Below are 22,432 nucleotides of genomic sequence, written 5' to 3' on the forward strand. Positions count from 1 at the left end.
GAGCAAAAACAAAGGGATAAATTAAAGGGAAAAGATACTATTTGATTCTGTCTAAAAGTTTCCCTTTTTTTTTCCACTTGAATCCTAAAATTAAAGTGGAATTTGGAACTTGTATTCAGAAGTTCAGTTAAATGCTTAAGCAGTTTTTAGGCTTTTTATTATGTTTAAGAATTAATCCCAGTTTACACTTAATCCCAGTTTACACTTAATCCCAGTTTAAGTATCTGAAGAGGTACTATAAGCCAGTCCATCAAGATAGCAAGAATTTATGAACTAACTGTCAAGCAAAAGCGTTCTTCCATGGAGCTGCACAATAACTGAACCATGAAGAAAAACAGGTAATTGTTAGTTACTTTGGGGCTGCAACCAAGAGAACGGTATTACATGCTCTGAAGTAGTACTCACCACTTGTCATGAATTATAAGCAAGGTATGGAAGAACAGGGATCTCAGATCTTCAGCCTGTACAGAACTGTAATGGTTCACAGTGCCCCTTCTTTTTTAGTGTTCCTAATATAACCTCTAGTTACACCAAATCATATACACTTACTCCTTAAAACAACTCATCTCCTTTCTCTCTGGAAAAAATGTTCATGATTTTAAAAGTACATTCAAAGAGAACAAAGGGATCTTCCCCATTTCCCACATATGCAAATACACTCATATCTGTATTTTAAATGTTTGTTTATGTAGCTTTAGGATTGTTTACAGTTACTGAAATGTCTATCCAACATCTAAACCATATTTGGACTACAGTCGTAGCTCTAGATGTTAGTTAGGAGCCTCAAATTTTCAAGCCACAAAATGACCTGAAATCTTAGAAGAACGCTAACTGCACCTATACTTAGATTGGCAGTCTCAAAGATAAAAGTCTGCTATCCTCACCAGGAAGTCTCCCCTACTGATACAAAAATCATCAATGGACATTAAATCCTGTATTACAGGACCTCTTTCCTTCATCCTAACACATAAGTAGGCAAAGGAGCTGAAAGCATCTTAAAACATCTGTTGTTTAACTTCAGTGATATTCTCACACCAACAACTGGTAATATATTTATTCTGATGGTAAAAGCCATGATGGAAAAGCACATGTTACTATCATTCAGGGCTAAGTTACCCTCAGTCTTCTTGTCTGGCATTTTTCCAACCATAAACTGGAACAAACTTGCGGATACACTGACAAAGAGACGGATGATCCAAGATAATTTGAAATTTTTTATATCTACTCTTCCCCATGGTCCTTCAGAGATATACCATAACCAATTAGGAATTCTACCTGATATTACAAACAGAAGAAGTGTACAGGCTCATACTCAGGAGAATAAAGCTTCCTTAGAGGTCTGACCTCAGATATGTCTTCCTGAGTCAGAAGAAAAATTAAACAAAGGTTCACTTTTGCAAAGAATAAGCTAAGAAAGCTTATTTTGCCTGGTATAACAATGAAAAGGCCACACAAGTTACTAGACAGAGAATGATATCCCACAGATAGATGGCCAGAACAGAATTTATTAATATTTTGGCATCCAGGAAGACCCCGAAGTATTCTAAGACAGCATTCACTTCATACTGGTCACACAATTTTCTATGATTAAATATCAATCATTGAAATGGCCAACATCAAAGCTAGAAACTTCGGTAGCCCGTGCGCTGATGGGGATCTGATACATCTGCTATTTAAGTTAAACATTATTAGCAGTTAGACAGTTGATATTTAGATTTCTATAGAAATATTTCAGTGTTTCCCTCCAATTAATTTTCATCTCTGTAAGTCAATGATCTAGACAGAGATAAAAACAATTTAAGAACTTATTTGCAACAGATGGCTAGGATGGCTCTTATCTTAAATATAAATAATTTTAAAACGCTCATCCTGAGTCAAGAAGGTAAGACTACAGCATTGGATGGAGTACATAGAAACTTTGCCTGTCAAATTTATGGGAAAGCAGGAATTGCTTCCTTAATTCAAATGATACAGATGTCCTAGAGAACTTGTCTACACAGACTCAATCCTCTGCTGCTATTCCACTTCAAGTCTGTCATGGGGCTAATGGAAACCACAGCAACACACTTTGCTGCAAAGATAAATGGTATTTTTATCTACAGACTGTACTCCTCTTTCGCCAGTATTGAGTGCTTAGCAGCCACAAAGCAAACCAAACCAGGAAATTCATGTGGCTGAAATTTAACCCTCCCTGTCCTTTCAGATATTCTTCTGCTGGATCAAATCCATTACCCAGATTGCCTTAGAAACACTACTCCTAACACAAAGGAAGGGAGGCCAAAGATGGGCAGAAGGCAGAAAGACAATAGCGCTTCCTTTCAGTGACAGAAGAGACTATTATACACCCCTAATGACCAGAAAGTTTTGTTTAGAATTTCAAGTAATCAACTTTTCACTATCGAGGCCATTTTTTTGCTATAAATCTATGCTCTGAGTTATTCCCATCTTACTAACTAGTACACTTGGCAGGGAAAAATAAAACTGGTATTATGGTAAAAGAGCTAGCCAGTCCATTTTATGCCCCAAATGCTTCAGCAAACATCTTCAGATAAGTGAATCTGAGATTAAACATTAACCCCTCTTCATGTACACCTAAAAGAACTGGGTCAGAGTATTGCACTCTGACAAAAAAAAGGAAACAGTAACTCAATCCAGAATCCTCCAATTCAGTCTGAGGGTTCTGATGGGTATACTAAGAATGGAAGAATTAAACAGTATAACACAACTTCAACGTACACTAGTTTTCCTAAATTTAATCTTTTGACCTTATCAGTCATATCAGCCTGAAGCAAATGTACTGATCTATGTGGTTTCACACTTGCATCCGAAGAGCACAGCTTAATGTAAGCTGAAAAGGGGGTAACTGCTTTTGATCTCTAAGGAAGAAAATTCTTTTAGGACAGAGGAAAAAATAATAAATAAATCAGCAAAACTTTCATCTGGTATCTTCATTTGAATATCTTCAATGAAACTTCAGTAAGGTCTACAACGTACTAATACATAATGCATCTTGATTAATTTTATCCTAGAAGACAATGTTATTCTCAATATTTCTTAAATGTGTTTGAATATCTATGTCTCCTTACTCATCTTCTTATTACAGGCGAGCATAATAAAATTTCTAAATCTTCTACTGAGAGGCTGAGACCAGAAGGGAAAGGTATATTCACAGAATCACAGAATGGTAGAGGTTGGAAGGGATCTCTCAAGATCATCTAGTCCAGCCCCCCTGCTAAAGCAGTTCACCTACAGCAGGTTGCTCAGAATGGGTTTTGAACATCTCCTGAGAAGGAGACTCCACAGCCTCTCTAGGCAGCCTGTCCCAGTGCCCTGCCACCCTCAAAGTAAAGAATTTTTTCCTCATATTCAGGTTGATTCATCATTAAATCAATTATTTACATGTGGAGCATATTTAAAGTACTTTATTGCATTTCATTTTTATCACTTTAACTAGGTAACTAATTAACAGGAGGCTATCAACCTGAATACAGCTTTCCCTTCTGTTCTGAGCCTCTCCGTATAGGCTTTAGAAGTTTTATTACGCTCTGCCGCAATAAACTAGTAGAACTGATTCGGAATACTCGATACAGAGTTAACAAGTTCTAAAAAAGTTAAGGATAGACAGTATTCTCTGTATGCTGTGCTTGAAGCTTTATCATTTGCAATTACAGTTCACTCAATGTGCACCTCAACGCAGGAAACAAAAAAGAGCAGTACTAGACACTGATGATCTGTCTTAAGTAGCCATCAGACACTAGATTCCATCACACATAACCATGATCTTTATCGAATACACTAAGAATTCATAACTATAAGATAGTAAGGAAACACTACAAAAGCAGGAAACATTTTAAAGCATTTAACAAAAGACTGGAGATCACAGAAGGGTTGAGGTCAGAAGGGACCTCAATATTTTGTCAGTGCTAGCAATCAAAATAAATATTTTTGATGTATTTCTTCATTTAATTCCTCAAGAGTCAGGCTACTTTCCATAGTTCATGATTCTAGGTATACACATTCAAAGACTTGCTATTTTTCTCCTAAAAGTCCTCATTCTTTTAGATCATTTTCTCCAGGCTTAATTTCTTCCCCCCTCCCATCTGTTATGTCAAATTCTGAGCACTTTCAATTGAGCAATACTTCAATAATTAATCCTAAAAGTGTAAGCTTGAGACATGCTTCTTATAAGTCCTTGCTTATAAATAACTTCGTTATGACTAAAGCCCATAATCAATCAGAATTCACTATTATTTTCCAATATTAACTGAACACCAAGAAAGTTTATTTCTCTAATCTGCAATTGTCTGAAACGAAGCTGGGCAGCCCCGAGAGTCTGGTTTTTTGTAAGATTACACCTCCCAGCTCCATTTTGCTCTCTACAACGACCATTGAAACTCCTGACCAAGTCAGCTGTTTTTCAAGACACCCTCCTAGATGGCACACATATTTGGTGGTGGATCTATACACCACGACAGCTGAAGCAGTCACTACTTCCAGCGATCCTTGCAGGAGGAACAAGGATGGCTGAATAGCCTGAAAATCAGTTCCTGAGCTGCTAGACCACAACGAACACATTCATGGAAACCAAGACCAACTTTCTTTTAAACATCTTCATGTATTAGGCTGCAAGCTGTATGATTCAGGAGCTGTTCGCCAACAACTTGGCAGTCGCAATAACTCCTGCAACAAGGGCAGGGCAAAACGTTTAAGCTGGGATGCATAATATTTTTGTTTGCCATCAAATATGCCACTTCCCAGAAAACTGTTGAAATTGTTCTTCCCAGTTAGTCTCAAGCAGGTATTCTCATTCCAGTTAATACATGTTAAAGCTGAATACAGTTCATATGGAAAAAAGGTTATTTCGAAACAGCTATCCACATGTAACTACTTCAAAAACACCCTCTAAGTATTTCAACACAAATAGGATAAATCAAGGACATTCTTCCTCACAGCATTCACTATCAGAATTAAAAATTCTACCCTTCAGAGAAGCTAAAAATAGGAATATAAATTCTCTTGGTTAATGGGTAATTTGATTGAAGTTTTGCAACAATTTTAAGCATATTGCTCAAAAAAGGATTTTTCTCTGTAACTGTAAGTATTCCAAATTTTTCTTCATGTTTCTAAATACACAAGAAATAAATTCAAAACATTACACCATTACTTGTTGGGAATCAGCTCAACTTGAACAAAAGCAGCATACATTTCTCAAAAAGTAAGGTAAATTTTAGTGAATAAAAATGCAAATATGCATTTTAGCAGCCTTGAATTTATTAATCTGATAGGTTTAATTTCCATTTTCCTGCATCAGCTTTATTTATAAAGTGTCGTGCCCTATAAATATGCTGTTATTTTCTATAGTCAAGCACCCTCTTAACAAATCTTCTCATTAATATGTAAATTTAAAGTCAATCGGTCTTCTCCCTGACAGCGCCATGAATTCCTAGTGCACTGTATAATCGGCTTTGACTTGGCATCCACTATTTATCATCAAAGATGTCAGTTAGAAAAATTATGGAAAATGCACTGCAATTGATATGACTGCAATCTACTTTGTCAACACTTAATTGTTCCTCAAATCATACATTTACATATAAACAGCCTAAATACTGATCCATAATGATGCAAATAAACTAAATTAAAAATCTCTTCTATTGCACAAGATGCCCTGTTGTATGATGAGTTCATTTATTGACAAAGGCATGCATTTCAACTATCCCCAGCAAAAAATTTCTGCTAATTTAATTGCTGAGTATGTAGACAAACTGAATTTTGCACTGAAGCTCATGAAAGTGGAAACAAAGTGTTATTAATACTATATCACTCATGACCAATTTTAGGTTGACACAGGCTGTATTGTTACACAAACCTTTTACATTCCTAAAGCAGAAGCCACAGCAACATCTGTAATCAATCCAGTTTGTTAAAAAAGTACATTGGTCTTAAAGAAACCTAATCCCATCAAGACCTCCAACCCCAGTCCAAGACAGGAGGTCATCCTCCTCTTCTACTCTTCCTTTGTCCAATCACAGACTAGAACTGGCTTAAACCAATCATGCATCTGTAGCTTTAGGCAAAGCAAACTATCAATTTTAATTCTTTCCAAAGGTCAGAAAGAAGACTGCCAGTTACTTTCTTTTAAAAAGCAACATGTAATAAATACTCTGCTTCAAGGACATTAGGAAAACATACTATTTAAGTGCCTCACTATCTAAAAATACTTTCCTTATTTTAAGCAATTTTCTGTAAAGATGTGTTCTTATAAACAATTTAATTTTCATCTGAAATGAAAAAGGATGTTCCAGAGCCAAACCGGTAATGCAAAAATATGATTCTACTTCAGACATTTTTGCTATGTTTCTAGTTTTATGACCCCTGCTTCTTTAAGAGTACGTGAATATAACTGTAAACTAAATCAGGTAAACTAAATTAGCTGTTTGTTCAAATACATCTCCTTTAATTATTGTCACTAATAAGTTATACATATACTAACATAGAATCATTGCATTTCAGTTTGATTCCAAGGCAAAGGGTATTAAAAGACAGTTTGAAAGAACTTGGTGATAGCTGGTGTCATTCTGTATTCCAATGCTGAAAAAAAGAAACGTCTAAAAATTTGTTAATATGCTAATTACACTCCACAATAATCTGCACTGAAATAACAAAGCCTGAGCAGAAGTGTTAAGACACATTAGTTGAGTTATAACAGAACTCCTTCAGTCTAAAGTCACAGAGAGAAATAAATAAATAAAAATATCAAATTATGAAATTTTCTCTCTAAAGTTCTAGGATCACCTTATATTCATTACAAGTAGGTACCCTAAACATCCTTTTATACAACTGTACAAAGTTCATCTGCAACTACTGCTGTAAAACAGTATATATATCAATGAACATGTACATCTTTAAACATGAATTAGTTTCAAATTAAATGGTAAAACTTAACAGTAGTAACACCCCCAAGGCTGTAATAAATGCAAACAACCCGAGCTGTGGAGAGATTTTATACAGTTCTTTCCAGAAGAATTCTGTCTTTTAATTTAAATTGTTATTCAGAGTTAAATCCCTATCGAAACCAATGTTAATAGCATGAATTTCTTGAGCTGTCTACATTTTTTGTTACTAGGAGTGATAGGATTTGTATTTTGAATACCCCTTTTTATAAATATTAAGTAAGCATATACTCCTATTTACAGAATATAAATGACAATACCAGAAAAATTTTTACATTGCACATTTCAGAGATACATATTCAAGTCTCCACACAGTCCCTCAGCACATTAACAAAGCCTAGACAAGTGACATAATGTTCATCACGATTCATATGTACAAAGAAAGTCGATTCATATGTACAAAGAAAGTCGATTTTACACAGTTTGGGGACAGTGGCACACCTTTCCAGCTCTGACTCACATAAAGTCTCCTAGAGCAAAAAGCCATACTGCTCAAAGAACCGTGGAAAAAAGGACTCTCTCTTCTGCCCATGGGATGTGTCCAGGATAAATCAGAACAGGTTACAGCCTGTAAGGAGAATTCTCATGCGCTGAAGAAGGGTGGATGCCTTGTGTTAGCGAAGCCTTAGAGAGGTAAGACATGCGTTTGATTCCTATTTTTATTAAAGTCTGTGTAAAAAAGCATCTCAAAAGACTAAGTATATCCAACAATGGAAATAATTCAGAATGCAAGCACACAACAGCAATTTAAAAAGTCACAAACTTACCTTCCATGGGCTTACAAACTGTGTACGTGCATATCGAGTTAACATGTGGATTATAACAACTTGACCCCACTCTTCCACATCAACCAACAAGTTACAGAGCTTTCGGTAGTTCTTGTGAATCAGATCTATTCTATCCGGACACACTTCCTCAAATGCCATCACAACGCTCCCAGCTACCAGCTAGAAAACAAAATAAACCCCAGAAGGTCAGTGTTCCTTCTACGGTTCATCCACAAGTGAGAATCAGAATTAATACTAGCAATTCTCCGCAATTTCAAATTGTTTCTAGTCAATGAAAAGCAACAACAACAACAACAAAAAAACCCTAAGCCCACAGAAATGGTATCTTATTTAAAATAGAACTGGAGTAAGTTTATTAGAATGGAGAAAACATTTGCTGTTTCTATTACGCACATAAATCTTAGCTCCCAGCCCTGAAGACACAATGCGATGTAAGCATAAATTTTTTTTCTTACAGTTATAGTTTCCAAATGAATTATCAGAGAACTTCCAATTAACTCAGAAATAACAGGAAACAATAAGAAGTATAATATAGTGATACGCCCGACAAGGTCTATTGAGATTCTCTTATCAACACTGGCGTGATCAAACTAAAGAGGAGCTGGGTAAGCTTTCCAGCACTACCGGGATCAAAACTTTTCTCTCAATATGGCCAAATTAACTGTCACATGAAATTTTATAGTTAGAGTTTCATGAATACACTTTTCAAAAAAAGGCATAAAAATCAGCAATACAATACAGAGATATATTAATACTTTTCCTCAAAGAACACTAGCAGAATTTCTGCATGTTGTTCAGCACTTCCCTCCCAGTTCCAAAATTACAGGAATGGATCATTTATGCCCTGCTATGTCCTCACACAATTTTTTACCTCCATAACAAATAAATCTTTATACATACACAAACATCCTCATACTGACTATGATTACAAAACCAGCTTTGTTTTCATAAGAAAATCAAGTAGATTCTCAACATTCTAACACCTCAAGGCTTATTGAAACCTTCTGATAGGGCATTTCCTTTTAAAAATAAAGAAAGGGAACATATTTGGTTTCCTGTTAAAATTCTGGCAGCAGGTTACTTTAATTGTGGGGAAAACCTCAAAAACTGACCATACCTTAGAAGGACATGTCATTGTGTGCCAGGAATTACTGTTCTTTCTCTTCTAATTGCTTTAATTAAGATTTGTTTTGTGTCAGAGTACATGTTAAGTCAAATAACCAAAATGATGAGACTTTATATGAAGCAGCTGATATGTATGCAGTTAGCATGCATGCAGTATAGCCTTCTGGCAGCAAATTAATGTCATATTCTATCTGAGCACTGGGGATCTGCATTTCAACCTCTAAAATTTCCCCAATGACTTAAAGTAAGCAATTAAATAGAAGTGCAGTTTATGGAAATGGTACTTTTTGAGAAATATTAAATACAATGATATTCATATGTTACATTTTTCTCCCTGTATTTGGCTGACATTTGGATTATTAGTATGCACCCAACATTACAATTGAAAGAAAACAGCTCAGAATATAGTCTTGCTATTATGCTAAACAAGTTGCAGGCTCTGTGGGGATTTTATGAATTACCAATAAGAATAAACGTGAAGTTGCATTTATTGTCTCCAGCCCCGACCACATACTGGTACCTGCTGGTCCCAGCAAGTATACAACTCATTCCAGGGAGCAAAATTTGATTATTTGATAGAGCTAAATAAAACACACTTTACACCTAAAATAATTTGCTATTTTTTGCTGTATCACAAAAACAATAGCTTTTTTTTTTTTTATGTTGTTGCACTAAACTTTCTTCCTAACAATGTGCTGCAGTAAGCTATTCTGTAATTAAAAACTGCTGTTAAATGATGCTTAGGTGTGGGTTCAAAGCTCAGAAGACAGTCGTTAACTCCAGGCAAATAACTATCAGTCCAGATAAGCTGAGCATGGAAGAGAGGAAGGGTGTGAAGCGCTATACATTAGAACTCGCCTGCAGCAACGCAATTTTCTTAGGATGCAAAACTCTGAACTACAGTTAAGGCCAGCTTGCAGAGGACTGTGTGACGGACTTGAAGTTTTAGAAGGGATGACACTTTTAGACCATGGAGACTCTTTATGTCGCTGTCCTATAGACTTTATTATGGATATTCTATTCCCCGACACTACAAGACAGTATAGGGTCTCTTGACAGGTTTGACGTACAAAGGGAGAAAAGGAGGGAAGGAAGGAGGGAGGGAGAGAGACTGACACACAGATCAATTTATGACTATAAGAACAGTCACAGCCTAATATTTAAAAACACCCTTCTAGGTTCACAGGTGAAGGACGACACAGATGCTGGTGTCCAACTAGTTGTGGAGTGGATACCCTTGCCTTTTATTGCTACTAGTACTGCACACGCATTTTGTTGTATTTCTTTTTCATTTGGGTATGATACAGTTCGAAAGCTGACATAAAATAACACATACAACACTAGTTTAAACCTTTTAAAACTGAGCACATATCCTATGAACAGCACTGGCTTTTTAGAAGTTCAGCTCCTGTGAGTAAAACATGAAAATTTGATACAAAGAAACAGTCATACTGAAATATAGGAATTCTAAATAATTCCTCACTGTAATTTACATCAGTCACTTACTCAAGCTCACAATGAGAACGGTATCACTTGTGAACACTTAAAAGATACTAATAAAAATTTGAACATACACTCTGAAACGCAAGAGGTGTACTGGATGAACAAGCATTTTACTCCTGTGGCAAGTTTCTAGATTTACAAGTTAATACAGGAATTGCCATACATCATGACACTATTTAAGATCATGTCCCTCTCCTCATTATTGCATTTTCCAAAATTAGGATTTTCATTTAACAGGTGGGGAAAAAAAAAGTGAGAATGCAAGACAGATTGAAAATGCACTGGTAACAAGAGGATTAATCTGAGAAAATTCCTAATGCTTTCTTAGTAAGAGATTATTTTCTAGTTGACAGCATTTCCCCTATAGTATGATCCTACTATACATCTAAACATCAGAAGAACAGCTAATAATCTTTGTATATTAAATGCTCAACATTCCATAAAAATATTTAGAATTAAAACAAAATGATCCAATCAGAACATAAAACCAAAAAATATCGGTTTCCAAAAAAGAGTCAGTTAATTTCCATCTCGCTATGTCAATAGTAGCTTTTTGTATAAGGAGAAAATATAAATCATTCCAACAAAACTAGCAATGAGCTCATCAAACTCAAATGCAGCTTTCCATTTATGTATTTTTTATATTAAAGCAATAAACATGGTTCATTTGTCTTCCACTGGTTGCCACGTTTTTCTGTGCTGTTGCTATGAACTTCAGCCATTAGCTGTGCTCCAAGGTAAACTATATGAACCATCAACAAAAGTGACACCCAATCTATGGAGTTCATATTTTCTCCAGATTATCTATGCTAGTTGACAAGCTGGTAATGAAAAAAATCACACTAAGCAAATGGTTCCTCTAATAACAATAAATTTTCTATAAAATTATGAAGGGTACAAAACGTTTCCTTGCATCTATTTTGTCATGAATTCTAATTAACGCTGCAAAAACCTGAGTGTGCTGGGTCATCACACGAAGTGCATTGAGGTTTGATTGATAATACATTGCAAGTTGGCCTATGCTGCCAAGATTCCTCTCTCTTAAATTAATGGCCATCCCACCTGCCCTAATCATACAGCCCAAATGATATTCCTCTTCTTATTTCAATTTTCTGGAGGCAAGGAAACTAGAAAAGATCAGTCATTTATCTTCTAATAGCTGGATAATAGATCTATCACAATAAAACATCTGCACAAACCCAGTAATTTTTTTTTTTCAGAAAAGTGAAGCTTTTACCAATGTTAAATCAATAAGTTAAGAAAACATTGTCTTAACCACACATTTGGATTCTGAACCAAAACATTAACTTACTAACAGAAGCCTACTGATGAAAAGTAGATAGCCCAGCTTCCTTTCCCCATTATCCCCAAATGCACTGTTTTAGTTTAAAAGATCAAGATCTTCACTGCAAAGCCATCACCAGTTCCTAGGATCATTTTTTAACCTAAGGGGTCTCACTTCACAAGAATCCATGCTTCATCTAATAACCATGCAGTCTGCAAAACAAATCTCAACACTCACACATCTGTATTAAATCTTTCCATCACCAAAACAGAACTCAAACTAAGTTGCACCTGTTGCATTTAGGAGTAAATTTCATACACCAGAATAGAATAATAAATTTATTTAAATATTAGAAGTAGTTTAATGTGATTAAAATATTCTCATTAAAGAAAAAAATACTATTTAAACAGAGGCTAAAGGAAAATTTAGCCTTCAGATAAGAGTGTAAGTCTTAATTAGCAGCTAACAGATTTCATGCAATAAGCTAATTTAATGTCAGTCTTCGTCCAAAACTTGCCTCTATCCCTTCCCATGTTACTTCACCACAGAGGTTTCTGGGGACATAACATTCAGAAGTACACTCTCAGGAATCAATGACCATCTGCAAGTTTAGCCAATATGTTTTGAAATTTCTCTCTAACATTCTTCTGCCTTAGGAGAGTTCAAAAGCAGTGCTCCGCTCTATATACTACTTGGTCCCAGAACAGGAGCTATAATAGCAAGCTATGCTACAGCACAAAATATATTCCACTACATATTAACCCAGTTCTCTGGATGGGGCTGAAAAAAATTTTATCATGCAGCACATGCATTTATATTGCCACACAAACTTCATTAGCTTTCCTTATATGTTGCCCAAACAAACTAAAAATCAGACCAAAGTTAAAACAGAGAGCTGCAATAAATTTGGGGGTTTTAATATGCCCAGCAACCATAAAACTACATTCCAGCTACAGGTCTACATTCTGCCTTTTCTTTCTAGATGCAGCTTTAGATAGACTTTGGGATACATTAGTTTGGACTGAGGAATGCAAGTCACAAGTTCTTTTCACGTTACAGGTTTGGACAACAGACATGGTTCCTTTTCAATATCAACATGTTTGTCTGTTTGTTAGTTTTTTACCTGCTGTAACTCAGGTATCATTAACGAACTTGATTTTTATTGTTGTTTACACAGATGTGTAAAACACACAGGCTACAAACACAATGCAGTTCTACAGTCCTTCACAACAGGCCAAAAGCAACTTAAGCAACAAATTCTGCCTTACACCCTATGCCCCAAAGCTAGATAAACAGGCTTGTTAAGTGAATGGAAAGAATAGAGTGAAATGATATATAATCAACTCAAAAAGGGAACTAGTTTCCCATAAAGTACCCAATTATACTTTCACACGTGACTACATGACTAGCTACATTACTTTGAGAAAATAATTTTAGCATAAAATACACACATGCTCTTATCTTCCTTTCTACACAAAATCATATCAGCTGCTCAATTATCCAGAATTACTAGAAAAATAAAAGGAGCTGGCATTCATGCTCTTGTTCTTGCTTATCAGTGTCTGAGGCAATTTTTTTATGTAAAGCAAGGGTGAAAACATAACTGGGAGTTTCTTACATCTCTATAATGAAAATACTTGTAAACATTTTACCTGTTTAAAAATTAAATACACTGGCACAAAACCAGATTTGTTGACACACGCTAATTCCCAGTTACCTACCCTTGAGGGTATGTTAACGATGGTTTGCACTTGATAATTTTGCATCTTAGATTAACTGAGAGCTTGATTTTTAATTGAATCTTCGTGTTAAGTCGCTTAAGTAGTAGACTGATCTTTCATTTATCTCACCAGAAATTTTAATGAAGTGCTATGTTGCTAGATATCATCTTATTTTAAGTTTTGCTTACCTCAGCTTATTTGAAAATTTACTACTGATTGAGACCTAAAAAATGAACACATTTTGTACAGTCTGATAAAATGGCTTAATTTTACTGTAGTAAAATTCCCATCCAGACAGTTTCTTGCTATTTCAAATGTAAAATAACTAATTTAAATACATTGTGCAACATAAACTGCATTAATAATCCACAACAGCATGTTCTCTGGAAAAAAAAAAAATCTGGCTTACATAAATTTAGAGGCAGCTATGTTTAGCAGCTATTCTATCTCACTTTAATGTAGACATTATGCCAGCAAGTTTCAAAAATCCTGCTTGAGGCCAAATGGTTACAGAAATAATTAACTTATGAGTAAAAATTTACTTTTTATTAAAGTGAAGTCTCAAACATCACTCGAACAACATTCAACTATACGCACATTGTTAATAATTACACTCTCTCTCCAAATATGCCTAAACCAAATGGATTACGAACTAAAAACCAACCAAACAAAAAAAATCACACTAGGGATTTTCCCACATCCAGTTATTATATACAATGCATTATGGCTTGTCTGATTATCAGCCCTTAAGGTGAGCCCAGGTAAACCTCATGAGGTTCAACAAGGCCAAGTGCAGGTTGCCACACCTGGGCCAGAGCAACTGCCAGTATCAATACAGGCTGGGAGAAGACATGCTTGAGAGCAGCCCTGTGGAAAAAGACTTGGGGGTACTGGTGGATGAAAAGCTGGACACGAGCCACCAGTGCAGAATTGCAGCCCAGAAGGCCAATCGCACCCTGGGCTGCATCAAAAGAAGCGTGGCCAGCAGTTGAGAGAGGGGATTCTGCCCCTCTGCTCTGCCCTGGTGGGACCTCACCTGGAGTACTGCAGTCCAGCTCTGGAGCCCCCAACACAAGAAGGATGAGGACCTTTTGGAGTGTGTCCAGAGGAGGGCCACAAAAATGATCAGAGGGCTGGGGCACCTCTCCTATGACGACAGGCTGAGAGAGTTGGGGTTGTTCAGCCTGGAGAAGAGAAGGGTCCCGGGGGACGTTATAGGGGCCTTCCAATACCTGAAAGGGGCCTATAAGAAGGCGGGGGAAAACAAGGGTTTGTAGTGATAGGACGAGGTGTAATGGTTTATAAGCTAGAAAAGGGTAGATTTAGGTTGGATATCAGGAAAAGGTTCTTAAATATGAGGATGGTGGGTCACTGGAACAGGTTACTCAGAGAGGTAGTGGAAGCCCCATCCCATTCAAGGTCAGGCTTGATGGGGTTCTGAGTAACCTGACCTAGTTAGAGATGTCCCTGCTTATTGTAGGGGGGGTTGGACGATTTGACCTTTAGAGGTCCCTTCCAACCCAATACATTCTATGATTCTACAATTAAGCACACAGAAATGCCAAAAGTAACCTGACATTTCCATCAAGGGGAAAAAGGTGGAGAACCAACAATGTTCGACAATTCCCAAAGTCACTAAGACTCTCCCACTCTGGTAAAGACACTATTTAATGAAAACACCATCACTTTCCCAACAAACTGTTCTGCTGACATTACACTAAAACTATCAGGAGATGACAACTAATGTTGATGTAAGGGAACAGCTTCTATGCATTTAAATTGAAGAAATCCAAAGATTAGTGTCAAGTAAACACTTGTGATCCGAATCCCACACTATCACCCTACAAATTTCAGGACATCTGACTGTCAAACAGGCAACGGAAGCTGCAAAAACCTGAGAAATACTGTTAGGCAAATGTGCACTTTATAAGGCTGTGACAAAATGCTGCTGTTCTACAACTCGGACACATTTGTAGAATTCCTGTAGCAACAAACCTGACCTTCTTCGCAGAGACTGCAAAATATTTTCTAAAAGGCTTTTTCTTTATGTATGTAGAAGGAGCTTTTCCTTTTACACTAAGTGTAAGAAATTCAGCTTCCCTTAGGGTATAAAAAAAAGGTGCTTCAAATTAATACATATTTCCCAAGGGGAGCTTAAATAAGACTTAAAAGTAGCCAATCTAAGGCTATATAGGCTACATATGTACACATCTGTATATAAGGGCCATCACCCATAAGCAGCTGCATCTTCTCCAATTTTAAAAGCTAAAAGTAGATACAAGTGGCATTCTGTTTCCTCCACTGTGGGCAAATTGCTATGTTCTCCAACTACAGGCAAGGAATAAGCTTATTCAGATTGGAGTTACCTGCTAATAAAACACTTATGCACCATGTGCTTTCTGTTACTACCTGTGGAGGCTTTCTGGGAACATTCAATAGAATATGACAAAAGGTAACTACTTAAGGTGAAGCTTTTACAAGCTAGACTGGTCTTCCCAAAGCTATCAAGGACTAAAGAGAGACTGATCCACTTCAGAACACAACAAGCTGTGCAGTCTTGGATGAAAGAGCACATACTAATACTTGGTTTTGATTCAGACAGTGCTGAAGAGAGATTCCTTTTTTGGAATAGTAATTCTTCATATCACTTCCTGAAAGAGTAAAACTTTAGAAGCTGAGATGTCTCAGCCCAGGCTGGAATCAGGTCTGGCTAAGGAACAGACCAAGAGGACTCAGAGGGAGGAGAACATTGTGGTAGTTAATCATATTATGTCTCCAATGATGTCCAGAAAGCCCAATTCTAGACCATCATTCTTAGCTTCTTGAATATGCCGACAAAATAGCATAACTTTGACTATCGCTTCAGCTGGTACCTTCATAAATACAGTGTCCATTATTCAGTGTAACAGAGGCACCGGAACTGTAGCACAAACTAAGCAGTGAGCATTAATCACCCCATAAGTAACTCCAAGTGTCAGGATCAGTGTGCTGGGGCAAGAGAAGATCCAAACCTGCTCTATATTTCTTTTTCCTCTAACATTTTGTTAAAGCAAACGTGTAAATGACTAGTTTTTTGGATAAGCAATAAGGACTAGAAAATAGCATGAAAACTCAGATTTTATTTTCCTGCCATCTAAAAAGAAACAAAGATGGCTTCTCAGTCCTTTATACCTCCACAGATACAAAGAATTAATCTCACATTCACAGATTGCATGAACACCAAGAGCATGAACCATGAAAAGAAAATACACAAAGAACCACTGGGGGAACAACTCCACAGAAGCACAAAGGCCTCTGACAAACGAGTACGGGTCAAGCATTGATGCAGTCAGGAGAACTAACTGATTTACTGTCTGCTAAGCCATTAAGCTCTAATACCCTCCTTCAGTAACCCTTCAGTGGAAGTTGCAAGATGTCTTTTAAAGAACAGCACCATTTATATCCTGAACATCTGGACTATGCTGGAACAATAGAAAATATACACTTGTGTGTTACAAAAACACTTGGCAAACAGGAGATGAAGAAACATGCTATCTGGTACCTAGTAATACTTTCATTTACTCAAAAAGGATTACATTCACTAAATTAGTAATCTGAACAAGAACAAGAGAATGTTTTAATTTACAACTCTGTTTTCTATTTGAAGTCTATCTTTGATTCCTTGCTCAATTACCTTTCTGGCTTAGACTTGGGAAACTTATCGGTAGGGTACAGGAAGAAAAGTTAAATGTGTGACCATTGTGAGACATCCAGGAGTTCATACAGAAAACCTGTACCTATATAGGGCAGGCAAAATATAACAGGAGCGTTAAATTTACAGAAATTGTCCCAGGGCATCAGTTTCACTTACCAGATTGGGAGCGGGGATATTTGCAAGAACAAACAAGTGCGCAGTAAGTAACAGTTGTACACAGTACAAGGCAAACCGATGTTAACAGGCATACTGTGCATCATACAGAGATAATTTATTCTTACAGTATCACAAGCAAATTGAAATGACCTAGCTAATTTCCCAATGAAAAAGTGTTTATACATAGACACTTGTACACTGATACACTGATTCATATCATTATATAACTTTTCATTTTAAAAATTAAGTTTAAAGAAGCATACATAAAAAACATGCTAACAAAACCAGATTAAGAATATCCACGATGCAAGTAAAATTAGCAGTCGTATTAAAGGAGATGGTCACTATTACAGTCATAGTATAATGCATAAACATACAATGATATTTCTATTTAAAAACATATAAAACCACATCAGCAAGTGTTATCAGCAAAGTGTATTATTTACTACTGAATGACAGCCTCAGGAGTAAACTCTTTAAAAATATACCCATATGTAGTAGCATACTGTTTCTTACCGTACTTCTATCCTTCAAAAGCTTCTCTATCACTTCAATTAACATTTCCTTTTGCTCTGGATCAAGACTAGAAGGAAAAACAAAAACTCTTTTTACTCCTTTCATCAGACATATCCAAAATTAAAAGAGGTTAGGTTTGTTGATGTTTAGACACAAGCTGGGAACCCAGAGTATTGAAAAAAACACTTCCAAAAAAATCAAGTATTCCAAAGAACTGATTGTAAAAGAATTTGACTGAAAATAAAGTTAATCATGGAATATAAAACTGAATTGAAGGAATATAAAATTAAATTATAAAGATTACCTTTATATTATACCACTTATGTGTGTCTGGTAAGAATCTTAATACTTAAACTCATAAAAATTTTAGGATTTAAGAAACATTAAGGCAGGCCAGGCCATTAGGGAGAACCTGACTGAGTTTCAGACGTTAAGTCACAAGGATCCTGCTGCTTCTGCAGAAGGGAATTTCAGCATGAATGAATTCAGCAGTGAATGAACATCAGGACAAAGCAGAATCACATCTTTATTATCTAATTATCAATATAACACTTCAAGCAAGACTTTACTAATTTTAGTCAGAAGTATTGGAACTCAAAAATTTAGACATTTTATTTAATTGTACCTATACAAAGTTGGTGTGCAAGCTGATGAAAAATAGACTGCTTGAAGTCCTATATAAATAGTAAAAACAGAGGAAAAAACAAAGTTGCATACAACAATCTTTGTATCGGCCTTTTCATACTCGAAGAGCAGAGAAAAATTTGCCAGAAACATCCATTATTGTCAAACTTGCTTCTTAGGTAGGTAAGGACCAACTTTGCATTCCAGCTGCTGCTTCATTGTGGATCTATACAGCATGGGAGAATTAAAAGCCAAGGCATAAGAAAATAAAAAAAGAAAGTAGGTACAAAGACCCATACAGATGCAAAACCCTATGCCTTTGAAAAGTCATTTCAACATGGACACAATTAGAGAGGAGTAAGGGTTTGGTCATTATTGTACATTTCAGTTTTAACGCCAAGTGATGAACTGCCCTAATGCACAGAATAACCTTTCCAGCTACAAATGCACAAAGTGACTATCTAGCTGCCTTCAATAAGGCTCTAATACCTAGCCATTTAGTCGATGAGGAAAAGGCTGTGGATGTCATCTACCTGGACTATAGCAAATCCTTTGACACAGTCTCCAACAGCATTCTGCTAAGAAAGCTGATGGCTCATGGTCTAGACAGGCATCCTCTTCACTGGGTAAAGAACTGGCTGGATGACCAAGCCCAGAGAATGATGGGGAATGGAGTTAAATCCAGCTGGTGGCCAGTCACAGGCGGTGTTCCCCGGGGCTCAGTATTGGGACCGGTCTTGTTTAATATCTTAAGGGATTGAGTGCTCCCTCAGTAAGTTTGCAGATGACGCTATATTGGGTGGGAGTGTTGATCTGCTCAAAGGTAGGAAGGCTCTGCAGAGGGACCTGGACAGGCTGGATCGATGGGCTGAGGCCAGTTGTGTGAGGTTTAACAAGGCCAAGTGCCAGGTCCTGCACTTGGGTCACAACCACCCCAGGCAGCGCTACAGGCTTGGGGAGGAGTGGCTGGAAAGCTGCCCGGCAGAAAAGGACCTGGGGGTGCTGGTCGACAGCCGGCTGAACATGAGCCAGCAGTGTGCCCAGGTGGCCAAGAAGGTCAACAGCATCCTGGCCTGTATCAGCAATAGTGTGGCCAGCAGGAGTAGCAAGGTGATCTGGTGAGGCCCTCTTGAGGCTGCACCTCGAATGCTGTGTGCAGTTTTGGGCCCCTCACTACAAGAACGACATGGAGGTGCTGGAGCGTGTCCAGGGAAGGGCAACGAAGCTGCTGAAGGGTCTGGAGAACAGGTCTGATGAGGAGTGGCTGACGGAACTGGGGCTGTTTATCTTGGAGAAGAGGAGGCTGAGGGGAGACCTTATTGCTCTCTACAACTACCTGAAAGGAGGTGGTAGTGAGGTGGGGATCAGTCTCTTCTCCCAAGTAACCAGTGATAAGACAAGAGGAAATGGCCTCAAGTTGTGCCAGGGGAGGTTTAAATTAGACATTAGGAAAAATTTCTTTACTGAAACAGTGGTTAGGCATTGGAATAGGCTGCCCAGGGAAGTGGTGGAGTCACCATCCCTGGATGGTGGTAAAAAAAACCATGTTGATATAGTGTTTCTGGACATGGTTTAGTGGGCATGGTGGTATTGGGTTGATGGTTGGACTTCATGATCTTAGAGGTCTTTTCCAACCTCAATGATTCTATGATAAATGGATAACAAAACTTTGTTAGAAGTCACCATCAGCATAAGCAAAGCAACAGCATGTTGTTCCCTAAGTACTTTTATAATCACTTTTTATTACTTCTATTTTTGTTAAAAAAAGGTTTACTGGGTCTTCTGGCAAAGACCAAAACCTTCAGAGGAAAAGCCAAAATTCTAATAGGCCTTATTTCAAATTTTCAAAATCATTATAAAATTTAAAAAGAGAAAGAAGTGAGCACTTATTACCAAGAAACTTTGAAAAATAAGAGTTTTGTTAGGTGATCAATATTCAGTAAGGGCTCTGATAACTGAACTCACTTTCCTCCCCCACCTATTTCTTGATGTTTTAGATACGGCAGCAGTATTCTTGGATAGAAAATAAAACTACAGGCTGAAGAGCTAAGAGTGATCTGCTCCCATTATCTACTAGTAATAGTATGGAATCTATTAAATACTAGTGATGGGACTTTTAAAACTTGTTTTCCAAATCTTGCTGCAAGTAGGTGCAAGTATGCAGCAGAGTTTTCTATTGACAGAAGATACTAACAGCTTTGAAATGCACCCTAAGCGATAAAAGCAAAAGGTCTGACACATTCAATGATAAAACTCCTCCCAGTGTACCTGGCAATGTTGACTATACCGGGCACAAATGTTGCTGTTCACACTATGCCTGAAATCTTTGTTGTTAGGATTGATTAAGCCACTAATTAACAAGATCTTCTAGATCAGACATCCATCCAAATACCATGACACTAAGTGCAAGGAAGACTGGAATATTGAATCTGCATCCAGAAGTCTGACTGGAGCACTAACTGAGCTACAGGACTATCAAACAGGTAGAGAAGTCATGGAAACCAAAAAGGAAATGGAGCATACAGGCACTACTAGAATAAACTGTTACCTGTTCTTACTCAAATGCTTGCAGAAGATAGAGTAACTAGATGCAGGAGAACATATAAACTATTGACTGATCTTCACATCAAAGAAAACATCCCCTCCAGGACTATGATTTTGACCAACTTCAGAGTGAGTCTTCTGAAATTACTTGCTCATTACACATAGGCCAAAGGACAGTCTTGTCATCAGTATGTGATCTGTATTGCTGAATTATAGAGCTACCAGTCATGACCCTTTTTGAAACATCTGCTGAAACTACCTGTTAAAGGCTTTTATTTGCAGGCAAGCCAACTGGGCCTGCCAGGGGACTGGTTAATTTGACAGCAGTTCCCAGTACTGATTCTTCTTCAAGTGATCCACGAAACCTATACTCTCTCCCTTGGTCCTGCGGTAAACTAGTGCTGTCAGATACGGTATTTATAAAAGTAAATTTTGAAAATGTGACAACAGAATTTCACATGCTTTCTATAAGCAGTTCTCAAATCCTATTACCAAGGACTACTTACTACAACTCCACTCACATGTAACCATGAAGCTTATTCTAGTTCAGGTAAGGTGGAATTTGCAGCTACAGCAGTTCAAAAACTTGCATTATGGTGCCTAGGATGTTTCCATGAAGTGAAAACTTGTGAAGGATGTGCAGGCCCTCTAAACCACCATGGAAACCCTTATAGTACATTAGTTTCATCAGTTTCCCTTTGCTGTGTGAACTAGATGTCTGTTTTACTACCAGTCAGGAACTCACAAACTAGAAAGGTGTGAGGCCAGGTTCTCCAGATTGTGCTGCTGTATTTTTCACCATGTGCTGTACTTTTCCACATTAAAAAAAAAATCTTTTCATTATATTTGCAAGGATGATTTCAAAATCTTGCCACTAGCATCATATAAGCACAGGATACCATATGAACCTGCGATAAGAAACAATACAAGTTATATACACAGATGCAATCGTATCTGGAGATCGGAGGAAAGATGGATAAAAGGTCATTTAGTAATCAAGTTAGATTTCAGAATCTTCCAGTTTTGCACCAATTGCCAATAAACTCTTTAATCTGGACTAGTAAAACAAACTTCACCTGTCATGAAGAGAAGAAACAGAAACATCAATTTAAAATTCCATGGAGTAGCTTGCTGTCCAGATACTGCTGTGCCTTATTGGCACTAACAGACCATTCCTGCCAAACTTCTCCAAATAGTTTTGGTATTATCAGGAAATCAAAGGACATTCTGTGTACGGAGAATAATTCAGGCCAAAAAGTCTTTTGTGTGCTAGAATCAGATGCTAACAAAAAACAAATTACTCAAATAGCAGGAAGAGTCTTAAAATCCATTCCCTTGTTAGGTTACATGATAAAAGGATTCTCTGCACACAGAAGAGTACAGAGGTGGAGTACAGAGGTACAATAACATCCTGACCCAGCTATTCCCAGGACCAACACATGAGAGCACTCAGCTCATTAAGAGTAAAAAAAAATTTTTAAAAAAGGAAAAAAAATCACTAGAAGGAAGGAGTCCCTGCCCAG

At 37.2% G+C, this 22,432-nt stretch overlaps 1 protein-coding gene across 4 annotated transcripts in view; it reads right to left on the reverse strand.

The window, feature by feature from the left end:
- Positions 1 to 22,432, reverse strand: part of AP3B1 (adaptor related protein complex 3 subunit beta 1) — a 169,082-nt gene that overhangs the window by 115,187 nt on the left and 31,463 nt on the right. For 2 of the 4 annotated variants that reach the window (XM_086480372.1, XM_086480369.1), the window contains exons 6-7: positions 17,742 to 17,808; positions 7,721 to 7,900 (exon numbers count right to left, since the gene is read on the reverse strand). In XM_086480372.1, coding sequence (XP_086336498.1) covers positions 7,721 to 7,900; positions 17,742 to 17,808 — 247 coding nt within the window. Of the gene's footprint in view, positions 1 to 7,716; positions 7,901 to 17,741; positions 17,809 to 22,432 lie in introns of all 4 variants that reach the window. The other 2 variants (XM_086480370.1, XM_086480371.1) reach the window with 1 other exon arrangement.

The sequence above is a fragment of the Leptosomus discolor genome, chromosome Z (genome assembly GCF_034619465.1).
Source record: "Leptosomus discolor isolate bLepDis1 chromosome Z, bLepDis1.hap2, whole genome shotgun sequence".
Taxonomy (NCBI): Eukaryota; Metazoa; Chordata; class Aves; order Leptosomiformes; family Leptosomidae; genus Leptosomus; species Leptosomus discolor.